Source organism: Paroedura picta, chromosome 2 (assembly GCF_049243985.1).
Source record: "Paroedura picta isolate Pp20150507F chromosome 2, Ppicta_v3.0, whole genome shotgun sequence".
Lineage (NCBI taxonomy): Eukaryota > Metazoa > Chordata > Lepidosauria > Squamata > Gekkonidae > Paroedura > Paroedura picta.
The window spans coordinates 112998137-113010504 of record NC_135370.1 but is presented as its reverse complement, the minus strand read 5'-3'; the positions used below and the strand labels follow the sequence as shown (position 1 = coordinate 113010504).

Below are 12368 nucleotides of genomic sequence, written 5' to 3'. Positions count from 1 at the left end.
AAGGTCTTTCTTCTAGAATGGTCCTGAAGTAGGTGGTGAAGACATAAACCACAGGAATTACAGCTTGGATAAAGCTAACCATCTTGAATGAAGAAGAGTGAAACATTGGAACTTACCTGAAGATTTCTTCTCTTCAGTGGAGCAAAGTAATCTGTTCCCTCCCCCCCACCCAAAAAAAAAAAAGATTTTTAACAAGGAAAAGATAGAGAAAGGGAAGGAAGCCAAGAAATAAGATCTCAGCATGAGAAACATGAAAGACACATGCAATGAACATTTGCAGCAGGGCTCGGATGCAGCTGGAGGGTTTCTCCAATAGCCCTCTCCCCAAATTTGCATAGTCCTACCTGAGTGTGCGGAGGTGTGACCTAACCAGCTTGGATGACTTAGCTCCATTGAAGAGAAGAAACTTTCAGGTAAATTCCAATGTTTTGTTTTATCAATCCCCCACATTCTTCCAAAGACTTAGGCTTTTTAGTGGCTGTCCCATGTATCTGGAATTACTTTTACATTGTAGTTACCTTGGATAGTGGGATGCATGGGAGAAAGGTGGGTATCTAAATATTTTTTAAAACTGTCTGTGTAGACTAATGTTGAGGTATATTGATTGTGTGGGAGAAGAATGAATTTTTAAAAATGTGGTACCAGAATTCCAATGGGAACAAGTCAGTTTGGCTGAGAAAAAAATTTAAAACTTCCCTTTTTCTACAACATTTATTATCAGTACCAATATGCTGGTATTACATATTGGTTTCAAAATTTTTTGCTTCTTCAGCTGAAAAACAAAATAGCATTTTTACTTAACAGAAAAGTTATATTCAGTATTTTTAATATTCAATATTGTATATTAACACAAAGCTAGCATGCTCTTCCTGTGCTCATTATAGTTCATCAGATCATAAAGTGTTTTAATATAACTCTACCATCCTTTTACTAATATTCAAAAAATAGACTCTGGAGGAAGATCTTACCCAAGTATAATGTTATTTAAGTGTTCACTAATCATTGCAGCAACTCAGAATGTGGCCAATTTGAAGCAAGTTCACAGCTGCATCTCATCACTTAAATTTAAATAAATTCAGCTAATTCATTGTCATGATTGAGACCATGAGGTGTTAAAGTTCCAATTTTATAGATGTAAGCTGCTTCTCTCTGTTTCACATTTGTTGATATATCTGAAAGATTATACCTGTGTTGTTTTACCACTTCCAGAACTATAAAACAAATATTTTTTTGAGTGTGATTGTGTAACAAAATGGTTTTATCAATGGGGTCTCTAAATTTCTATTTTTAATCTTATGAGATTCTGGGAATTTAAGCGCCCCTCTTGCATTCAGTTTTTCAGAGCATGCTCACTCCACCCTTGGTGAAAGGAATAGAGGGGGTGTTGAATCAAAGGCCTGCTTCCAATCCCATTCCAGCTCCAGTACTGGAATGGAGTGAGGAACTAACAAGAAGCATTTTGAGAAAACAAGAATGATTCACATGGCCACACTTTTCAATCAGACAGGTCGTCCAGTAAGGAAGAGGGAGATCAAAACGATTTAAGGTATACCAAAAAGGATTCTTTTGGAAAATGAGAACTGTTTTATAGTTCCCATCATCATCTACAGTTTTCATGTTATAGTTAAAATGGCTGCAAGCCATCTCAAGAGTTTTTCTTTATTTTAATAGAATGTTAGGGTATAAACAAATACAGGAAATAAACAAATAAAATTAAATGTTTTTATTTAGGTCCACATAAATACCTCAATCTAATCAACAGCACTATATAAGGGTATAAACAGGTTTCCACATGCCTAACCTCAACTGGATAGGAAACCACCCATGCAAATGGATCCTGGGCATGTAATTTCTCACTCCCATCCAGTATCCAAGTTTGGGCATACAAAATTAACTTTAATAATATTCCCTTATCCACTGAGAAGTAGACAAAACTGAATTATGTTACTTCATGCTCTCCATACCTTGCAAGTCAATGGGCTAATGATACCAAGTGTTTGAAAAGTGTTTAAACTAACACTGCATTGGAAATATTGAAGGTGCATGCAGTATTGCTAGATCCAGAAGCTTTTGTGTGTAAGTGCTTTGCCTAAGGGATTAGAGCAGGCTTTCTCAACCAGGGTTTCATGAAACCCTGGGGTTTCTTAATGGCCCTGGAAGGGTTTCCTGAATGGCTGGGAGTTAATTATTTTTAATATATTTTTTAAGTTTGTTAAACATTTGCACGTTATATGACCATATATACCCCATAGCCAATGATGCACCTGGAGGGGGTAGTAAGGTGAGATACATGATTTCACCAAATACTTTCAAAGGTACAGAAGAAGTAATTTCTAGATAAATGGTGTTCTGTAGATAGTAACATCTAGGACATTTCTGCACATCAGTAAAAATAGCATTACACCAGCTGGATGACGTAGTGCTAAATATTATCGCGCCTCCTGGCCACTCCTCACCTTTTTGCTGTCTCACTTCTCACCCTCCACAATTGCTGCTGGAAATGGCTGAAGAGAGCAATGCAATTTATACGTGACTCTCTTCTGCCTGTCAATCAAGCTAGGCAGCCAAGCCCCTTTCTCCATGTTTTAAAGGTCCTGCAATGCCCATTAATTTTTTTAATTAATACTTCTCCGTTTAAACGCCTACGCATAGACGCATAGTGCTTTTTGAACACCACCCCTTATGAAATCACGAGCCTTTAAATACTTTTAAATATTAAGAAATCTATTCTGGAGGTGACTGTCGCATGGATCACTGTGGCCAGGTGGTCGGGAGACTGGTAGGGCGCTAGTAGCCGAGCCTGGCAAAGATGAAAAACAGCCTGGCCCTCTATCTTCTTGACCTGAGCCTCCAGAGTCAGTGAGGCGTCTAAGGTCACTCCCAGATTCCTGGCTTGGGACACGATAGTCAGTTGCGTCCCGGCCAAGGTGGGCAGGCGCGCTTCCTGAGCTGCCTCCCTCGCCCTGAACCACAGGACCTCCGTCTTGGAGGGGTTGAGTTTCAGGCGACTCTGCTTAAGCCATCCAGCCATGGCTTCCAAACTTCTGGCAAATGGATCTGGGGGGAGTCCATTTTAACTAACTGGTTAGTTAAAATGGCGGATATAGTGAGCAGTTTGCTGGCCTGACGTGGGAGGTTGGCAACTGTCATGTGGAGCACCCGGAATATAGCGTCTTTGGAGAGTTATGACACTAAATTTATGGCGTACAGAAAAGCCCCTATACTTACAATACTTACTATACTATACTTACAATATGTTTATTAGGACAACAATCGGTAAAGTAGTGAGCTGAAATTGTTCATTTTATGTACTTTAAATTTGCTGGCAGGGGCTCATGGGAATTGTAGTCCGTGAACATCTGGACGACCACAGGTTGACTACCCCTGCTATAGTGGATGCACAAACTTGTTAATGAATGTTCAGGTAACCTCCTTTGAAAAAGCAGTTGCACAGTGATATTTACACAAGCCAAATTGTTGCAGGTATTGCAGTCAGTTGAAGAAAATGCTGTATTGTCTGCTCAGCTGAAAATGATGTCCCAAACTTTGCGGGATAACCAACTCCGTTACACTGATCTGCAGAATCGTTACATGCAACTTGAAAGAGAATATCAAATACAGATTTCTGCTCAGGGTACTACTGAGGTAAGAAAGCACAGATAATTACTTTGGTATTATTGTCTGTGAGGCAGTCCTCATGGGGAGCCCTCCTAGGTACAGAGCCAGGTTTGAATTAGTTTCTGAAGATCTGCAGGATCTCTGCCAGGTCATCAGATTGATACATAAGACAGGAAGCTTCTAGGCAGAAAAAGCAGAACTGGAAACTCTTTGTGCATGCTCAGATATGTCCTTTATGCTAAGAAAGTGTGTCATTTTCTAGGAGAGATAGAGGAACTGGAAAACCTTGTATATAACCAGGTTGAAATTTTCTAGAATAATTTTTCCCAGTGCTTATGTCTACAAGATGAGCTGTATATGCTCTGTAAAAACAACCTGCACATGTTGCTGGTAGAAAAGCTTAAACTATATCTTGTTATCTATATACATAAAGAGTGATTCATACTTCTTACAACATGATGAAGGTTCCAAAGATGCCTATTGGTGGAATGTCCCCTCCCCCAGGGCCAATTGCTGCTCTTGCTCAGGATTCTTCACCCCCTCCTCCAGGCCTGCTGTGAAGGGAGCTTCTAACAGCCCCTGACTGAGGGGATGGATGTGTTTCTGAGAGCAACGCAGGAGAGTCTGAGGGCATGGGCATACTTTCCTTTTGAGGGGAGAAAGGTTTCCCCTTCTGCCTAACTGCGGGCTGACAGGAAGGCTACTGATGTAGCCAGCCTCGCTGCTGGAGGGAAAAGGCAGCCAAGCCATGCGTGTCTCTTAACTCTCTGAACATTTGAGGTCTACCAGGCAAGGTTGTTGTGCACATGAAACTGGATGCTGTTGCAGAGGTTCTTTTGCATCCTGTTTCATCTGCACAACAACCCTGTGCAGTAGGCCTCAAGTGTTTCATCTCCACAACAACCTGCATGGGAAGCCTTAGGTGTTTCTTCTGTACAACAACCCTATCTACCATCCAAAGCATCTATTTTTGCCTGGGAAGCTGATCTTTATAATCTGAAGTATAATTCAGGAGCATTCCAGGCCTCACCTGGAGGTTGGCAACCACTGGGTTGGATATATTCCTGGAAGTTTGGAGGAGGGCCTTAAAATGGTATAATGCCTTGGAGTCGACCCTCCAGTGTAGCCATTTTTGCTTGCAGAGCTGATTATAATCTAGAGCAGTGATCCCCAACCTTTCTGAGGCTGGGGACTGGCAGGGCATCGGGCAGACCACGCCCGCGCATTGGGCCGCGCCTGCACGGGCCACGCCCTCTCATCGGGCCGCACCCGCACGGGCCACGCATGCACGATGCGTGACCCGGCCCTGATTCACTCTCCCCGCCCTCCCGCAGTAAGAAGCTTCCCGGGCCGCAAGCTTGCAGCCTGGGAAGTTTTTTACTGCGGGGGCGGGCGGGGAGAGGGAGCCGCGGCCTGGCGCCATGGCCTTCGCGGCCCGGCACCGGGCCGCGGCCCGCAGGTTGGGGACCACTGATCTAGAGATTAGCAGCAATAGTAGTGATGATGGTAGAGGCTTGCAGGCTGAGGTTGGGGTGGAATGGTGCAGGCGTGCCCTGCCTGGGCTACGGGTTTTGGCTAGCCCTTACAAGCAACTGTTTGTATTTTGGGGTACAAACTGACAGACAGACCAACATGGGTCCTGCATGTCTGAAAAGTACAGGAAGATCTGAATAAAGAATATTTACAGCCTGAAATTGTAAATGGCTGGAGTGACCTAGGAACTGAAGTGACTTTTCTCAGGCTTGGCCTGGTAAATAAAAATCATTATTTGCGAGGAAGGTCCGATGAACTCAAAGGCAGAAGCAGCCCAGAATTTTAAATGGAGTTAGCTTTACAGGAAAGTAGACAATGAGACTTTTATTATGCAATGACTTGGCTTTGCAAACAACAGGGACTACAGTAGGCCTCAGGCTTCAGAAGGGCAGACATCACCAGCCAAGCAACAGACTGTGCTAGCCAAGGGATGTCTGTGGCCACAGGCATTCCTTTTGAAGGGTCGCATGTGTGGGGGAAGAGCTTTCCCTTCAGCCTAACTACCTGGAAATGAGCTGTACTTCCAGGGGATCCTCAGACCCTACCTGGAGACTGGCATCCCTAAATCTCAGTGAGGTACAATGCTACACAGTCACCCCTCCAAAGCAGCCATTTTCGCCTGGGGAGCTGATCTTTATAGTCTGGTGATGAACAGCAATTCCAGGCGATCACCAGGCCCCACCTGGAGGTTGGCCATTTTTGGGTTGCAAATATTCCTTGAGTTTTGGAGGTGGGGCCTCAAAAGTGTATAATGCCTCCGCAGTCACTTAACCGGGCATATAGCACTCCTGACCTATTTCAGATGAAGGAAATATTGCAGAGAGGAGGTAAGGTTGCTAGATTGGTGCAAGTTCATGTTCTGGAATTCCACACTACCTAGGTGTGCATAAACCTGACTAGGCACAAGACTGCTGTGCACAGAGAGACCTCCCCTTAGGGTTGCAAGCTTCAAAGTGAGGCACTAAACCCACAAAAAACCATGAGCTAGCATCCATTGCATTACAGAACGCAATAGGCTTCACTACTTGTAATATAATAACTGGTTGTAATATAATATAATATAATATAATTGTAATATAATAACTTGTAATATAATAACTATAAAGCAGACCATTGTGGCCTTCAGAGAAGGCTACCTCACAGTGAAGGGTGGTATATTATTTGCATGAATTTTTAAAAAAGTGTGTCGAAATCTCTTTGAAGACTTTAGGGTCTTGTTCTTTCTGATGATGGAGTCAAGTCACTTTTTAAAGATAGACTTCTGATTTTTATAGTAATATATCCTTGATATTTTTTTTAGTGGAATCTCCTATACTTGCTTAAATCAGCACAGTTAGGCATAGTTAAAGCTAATCCAGTTCCTCAGGTTGCCAGGTAGTTAGTAAACTTTGGTTAAGTGGGAGTCTGGTTGAGATTAACCATGACTGATAGCTGTGTTTACTCTTAACCTTGGTTAAGGCAGGCAGAGAGCATGCATGCAAGAGAGACAAGAAGTGACGAGTTGACCCTATTGTGTCTGAATATGTGCATGTTGGTGAATGTTCTTTTACTGTTGAAAAATCTCCTCATAATTGTTTCAGACTTCCTTTCTCAGTTTCTTTTTTAGTTTAACAAATAGAGCTGGTGTGCGTGTGTAGTGTAAGACATGTTAATTCTGCTAAGAAATTAAACTGTTATTAGTGAATGTTTTTCTCATGAAGGGTATTGATATTTGCTGTATTTAGGGTGAAACTCAAGCAGAAGTCCCTCCAGGAGCTCCCCAGGAGAAAGCTGCTGTCCTTGTTGAAATAGATAACATGGAACTCAGTGAACTCAGGAAAAGGTTAGGATTGTTTGTTGACAGCCCTTTTTCTGTTCTTATGCCGTAAAATGTAGCACATTTTTCTTGATACGGTACACTTCAGAGAGAACTAACTCTGTGTATTTAAATTTTATCTACCTATATTAATTTTTCACTTGAGTGGCAATGCTGAGCCAGTTTTGCTTTGAATTTATTTAGAATCTGCTTTTGCTCTAGGCTTGCAGAGATGGAGTTGCAACATGATTCAGTGCAACAAACTCTGTCACAACTCATGGAAACGCTCTCAGAAGAGAGGCACAGGCGACAAGCTGCAGAAGAACACCTTGGGCTCTCTGAGAACCAATTAAAAAGGTAGCTATGTTTGAAAACATCTCTCAGACTGATCTAGAAAGAAAATGGGTAATTGAAGCAATTTATAAAGAATGTTCCTTGGGGTTTTTTTGTTGCAACACCTCACTTCTCCACAGTGGAATGGCTTCAGATTTGTAGGTGGCCATACTGGGTACAGAAATCCATTCCTATGGATTACATGCGAGTTCAGATCCCAAAGTGTGATTTCTATTTTGTTTTGTGTAGACAAATCAGTTCTCCCCAGTTGCATTATGGTGTACCACAATGGTTGTCAGTTTTTTTTTCTTTACCTTTACTCACTTTGTGGGATCCTTTACCCTTATTAATCTGTCATGGAACCTCCTGAACACTAGCAGAGAATTTGGTTAAAGGGATAAATTAGTTAATGGGGCAAGCTGGTCACAGGCTTTGTTGGACATCATTGTTTTCTTACCTAGGTGGAATTACACTCTAGAATACATTAAACATTCTCCTGTGGCTGCATATTTCAGAGGAACATGTAACTAAGATGTCTTGAAAGAAAGCTTGTCTACAATTTCTGATTTTGTCATTAGGAGACCTCTGATCAGATCTACATAGTTTCCTCTGTTTTAAACTGCATTTTTACTGTTTAAAATCACCAGTTCAATGTGTTGGGTGATCAAGACAGACTGCTAGACTGTCAGTGTTAGAAGGAACTGCATTACTCAGAGACTAATAAAATTGTACTGAACAAAAGCTGCAGAATCTGACTCAACTAAGGAAACTGGTACATTTGATAATAGCAAGTTGTCTAATATTCAGGAAGATCGGCATAGACAGATAATAGATAGCTTCAAGGAGTAGATATTTTTGTAATGCTTTTGTGTTTTTTGAATTCCCCTTTTAAGGCTTGAAATGGGTAGTTTTAGGTCCTCAACTAGAGACTATGCCATTCAGATGGAGTCCGATGAGGAAAGAGATGCTCTGATCATCAATACCAGTGAACATATTGTGGTTAGAAAGGTAAGTTTATAAATCCTGAGATATTATTTCCATTAAATTAATTGTGAATAGGATTTAATGACTATCTGGATTTTTTTTTTAATTTAAAGAAATTTGCTGAAACAGGAGGTTTCATCATGATACATTGGTAATTAGTAGTTCAGTCATCATTGCCTGAATTAGTAGACAGCAGAATGCTTAAACCCATTTCCCTGGTGATATCCGTAACTGTGGTGCTATCAGATTGCTTTATCCAGCAGTGTATTTGTGGTAAGCAGCTAACAACAGCCACTGACTTAGCACTATTGATGCCCTAGATAGGATTCAGCTAAGTTAAGGACTGTGTTGCTGTCCTGTTGGCCACATACTAATATTTGCATGTCAGCTGAGAGAGTAAACTCTAACCCAAGGGATCCCAGTTTAGCTGCCAGATTGAGACTAAATTTTCTGCTAATGGAAGGCCCTTTCATCCGTGAAAAAGAACTTTGCCATTTCTCCCCTTTCCTCTGCAGTTCACTGATCTTCCTGAAATGCTGCTCCTGCGGGAGGCAGGACCTTGGGAGGGCCAAACTGAATGTTTGCAGCAGGAAGGGGAAACTGACAGAAATTACACTTTCCATCAGTGAAAAATTTAATCAGGATCCAATTACTAAACCTTCTCCACCATGAACTCACTCCCTGGATTTATGCAGTTTACTCTTTTAGTCTCAGATTCAAGCTTTCTGTAATTTTGGCATAATTTTAGTGTACTTAAGAACACAAGAAGAACAGTCCTGTCTTAAATAATGGCCAAACACTTACTCTGGAGGGCTAACCACAGGGCATATATGCCAAGAGCTGCCTCCTGGCACTGGGATTCAGAGATTGACTGGCTGTGAACATGGAGATTCCCTTTAGTCACCATGACTGATAGCCACAGATAGGCCTATCCTTCATTAATCTTTCTGAGCCTTGCTTCACACTGTCCTTTTGTCCTTGCTGAATCCAGTTGGAAACTATATACAGTCTAATAAGACTTTGTACTTCTTTTCTGAACAGGTGAAAGGAGGAGCCCTTTCTTTCCGGAGATGGATTCGGGGGCGAAGTCTTTACTGCTCCAAGCTGCTGACCTCCAGAGCAAAATCCCGCTATCTCTTCCTTAGTTATTTGGTGGTACTACATCTTCTCGTTTTCCTCTGTGTAACAGGCGTCTTATAAATGCACTGAACTTTTCTTTCTAAATAATGGTGTGCCAATAATGGTGAGAGAATGGACTTTTCACAAGCTGCTGTTACGCTATGCACTGAACACAGTTGTAAATATTTTCAATGTAGTGTGTGGCTTTTGAACTTCTTATTTAGGAAGTTTAAAATGTACATTACAGTTTCTCCAAAGTTGAGTTGAATTGCTGTTTAACAATGGAATATTATATTTGCTAAAGAAAAAGATAACTGTCTTATCAAAACACACTACTAAGAACATGCTGCAATTTGGGGTGTTTCATATTCTTTGGGGAATATATAATGACAATACTGCTGAATGGGCTGTAAATGATATCTTTTCTATATAAATTTTATTTTAGCAGAGTTGAATTATAAATTTGAAAAAAATATTCTCTTCTCTTGGGTGTCTTGTCTTCTTGATTATAACAAGAAGCTTACAGAGTGCAATACAGGGAGAAAAGCTGGAATATAATGGGTTTCTTAACTTTAATAAAATCTTAAGAACAATAGCTTTTTCTTATCACTGCTTGAATATTTATCATGGTCTGTGTGTGATTAATTTGATACAAAAATTATTCATGTGTTTTAAAGTGTTTATTTGTATGTCTTCTGGACATCTCTTGACACACATCTCTTGACATGTCTTGACACACAAAAAGACAGTAACAAATTGTAAAAGGTGACAAAAAAGACACAATGGACAGATATTAGAAGGTTGATTCACTACATCTCAGTAAGAAACTCTTGACAAATTTTGCAGAGGTCTGCCTCTCATACTGAAAACTATGACTAAATTATTTCTATTTTGAACTGAGGTCCTTTTTAGAGTAGGCAAAATAAAACATTTATTATGCAGAGAAAGTTTCAAGTTGGGTAGCCATGTAGAATGAAATTGGACTCCAGTAGCACCTTAAAAGGTCAGGGCACAAGCTTTCCAGACTGGTAGTTTGTATATGACAAAGTGAGCTTTGACTCATGAAAGCTTATACCCTGGAATATTTGACTGGGCTTTTAAAGTTCTACTGAATTTGAAATGTTTTAAAATGTCATAATGCAAACGTAATATTATTTAATATGGGCTTGATATTTTCTTAGGCTTTCCAGTCCAAATATCAGAGAGAACATCATGCAAGCAAAATACTAAGACAGCATAATGTTCTAGCCTTTACATTACCTTTCCATGCACATTATTTTATTCTTACAGAAACATTGACCTTATGTCAAAATATAAAGCAAATTGAGGATGCATATGATTACATCATTATACAACTTGTGTATCTTCTCTTCATTGAAATACACATGGATCACTATACTGTATTGAAATATAGTCCAACCCCCTGCACTATGCAGGATACTCACATCCCTAGCGATCTACTGTAACCTGCCACCCCTTAGCCTTCACAGAATCAGCCTCCGTCAGATGGCTATCTAGCCTCTGTTTAAAAATTTCCAAAGATGGAGAACCCACCACAGCCCGAGGAAGCCTGTTCCACTGAGACACCACTCTGTCAGGAAATTCTTCCGGATGTTTAGATGGATTTTCTTTTGAATTAATTTCATCCCATTCATTCTGGTCTGTCCCTTTGGGGCAAGAGAGAACAATTCTGCTCCATCCTCCATATGGTATCCTTTTAAATACTTGAAGATGGTTATCAGATCCTCTCTCAGTCCGTCTCCTCTCTAGGCTAAACAGACCAAGCTCCCCCAATCTTTCTTCATATGTCTTGGTCTCCAAACCCCTCACCATCTTCATTGCCCTCCTCTGGACACGTTCCAGTTTGTCAACATCCCTCTTCAACTGGGGTGCCCAAAACTGAACACAGTACTCCAAATGAGGCTGAACTAGAGCAGAGTACAGCAGTAGTATCACCTCCTGTGATCTGGACACAATACTCCGTTTGATACAGCCCAAAATCCCATTTGCCTTCTTAGCCACCGAGTCACACTGCTGACTCATGTTCAATGTATGGTCTACTAAGACTCCTAGATCCTTTTTGCACATGCTACTGCCAAGACAAGTCTCCCCCATCTTATATTGGTATATTTGTTTTTTCCTACCTAAATGTAGAACTTTACATTTGTCCCTATTGAACTTCATTTTATTCAGTTTAGCCAACTTCTCGAGCCTATCAAGATCATCCTGTATTCTGTTGCTGTCTTCAGTTGTGTTTTGCTACCCCTCCCAGTTTAATATCATCTGCAAATTTAAACTATAACCCTCTAATCCCTCATCCAAATCATTTATAAATATGTTGAACAACACGGGCCCCAGGACAGATCCCTGGGATACTCCACTTGTCACTCTTTTCCAAGAAGATGCTGAACCATTAACAAGTACCCTCTGGGTATGATCTGTCAACCAGGTATTGATCCACCTGACAGAATTAGGATCCATGCCGCATTTTACCAACTTGTGAACAAGAATATCATGTGGAACCTTATCAAAAGCTTTATTGAAATCCAGATAAACTATGTCCACGGTTTATACATAGATCTTGCTATCAGAAGCTGGCACTGAGAAAGAGGCATGCCGAAATAGCTTTCCTTTGGTTGGCTGCTCCAGTATAACACACTGCAAAGAGACTAGAGTTTCCAATGTTCAGGATATCCAGATTTATTATATTTTTGTGCTAAAGCCCACACAAACCAAAAGTGCATAAGATGGAACTTAGGTAATCATGTATACAGATCTGCATATACTGTAATAAGATAGAATGTAGGTATTGTATACAGACTAGGATGTAATTGCAATGTCATAACTAACTAGTTCTAATTCAGACCTCATTTTCAGGAACTGAGTCTCACATTGGTAGCTATTTTCTATCATTCTTCTCCAGAAGTCTGACATCTATATGCACATTTCAAACAGCAGTACTGTGCATGGTAATGTCTCCTTATGA

At 40.7% G+C, this 12368-nt stretch overlaps 1 protein-coding gene across 3 annotated transcripts in view; it reads left to right on the top strand.

Annotated features, from left to right (window-relative positions):
* LOC143830140 (uncharacterized) overlaps positions 1-9977 on the top strand; it is a 68071-nt gene extending 58094 nt beyond the window's left edge. For all 3 annotated transcript variants that reach the window (XM_077322117.1, XM_077322116.1, XM_077322118.1), the window contains 5 exons: positions 3484-3645; positions 6876-6973; positions 7169-7303; positions 8173-8287; positions 9305-9977. In XM_077322117.1, coding sequence (XP_077178232.1) covers positions 3484-3645; positions 6876-6973; positions 7169-7303; positions 8173-8287; positions 9305-9463 — 669 coding nt within the window. In that variant the 3' untranslated portion in view covers positions 9464-9977. The remainder of the gene's footprint in view (positions 1-3483; positions 3646-6875; positions 6974-7168; positions 7304-8172; positions 8288-9304) is intronic.
* The last annotated feature ends 2391 nt before the right edge of the window (positions 9978-12368 follow it).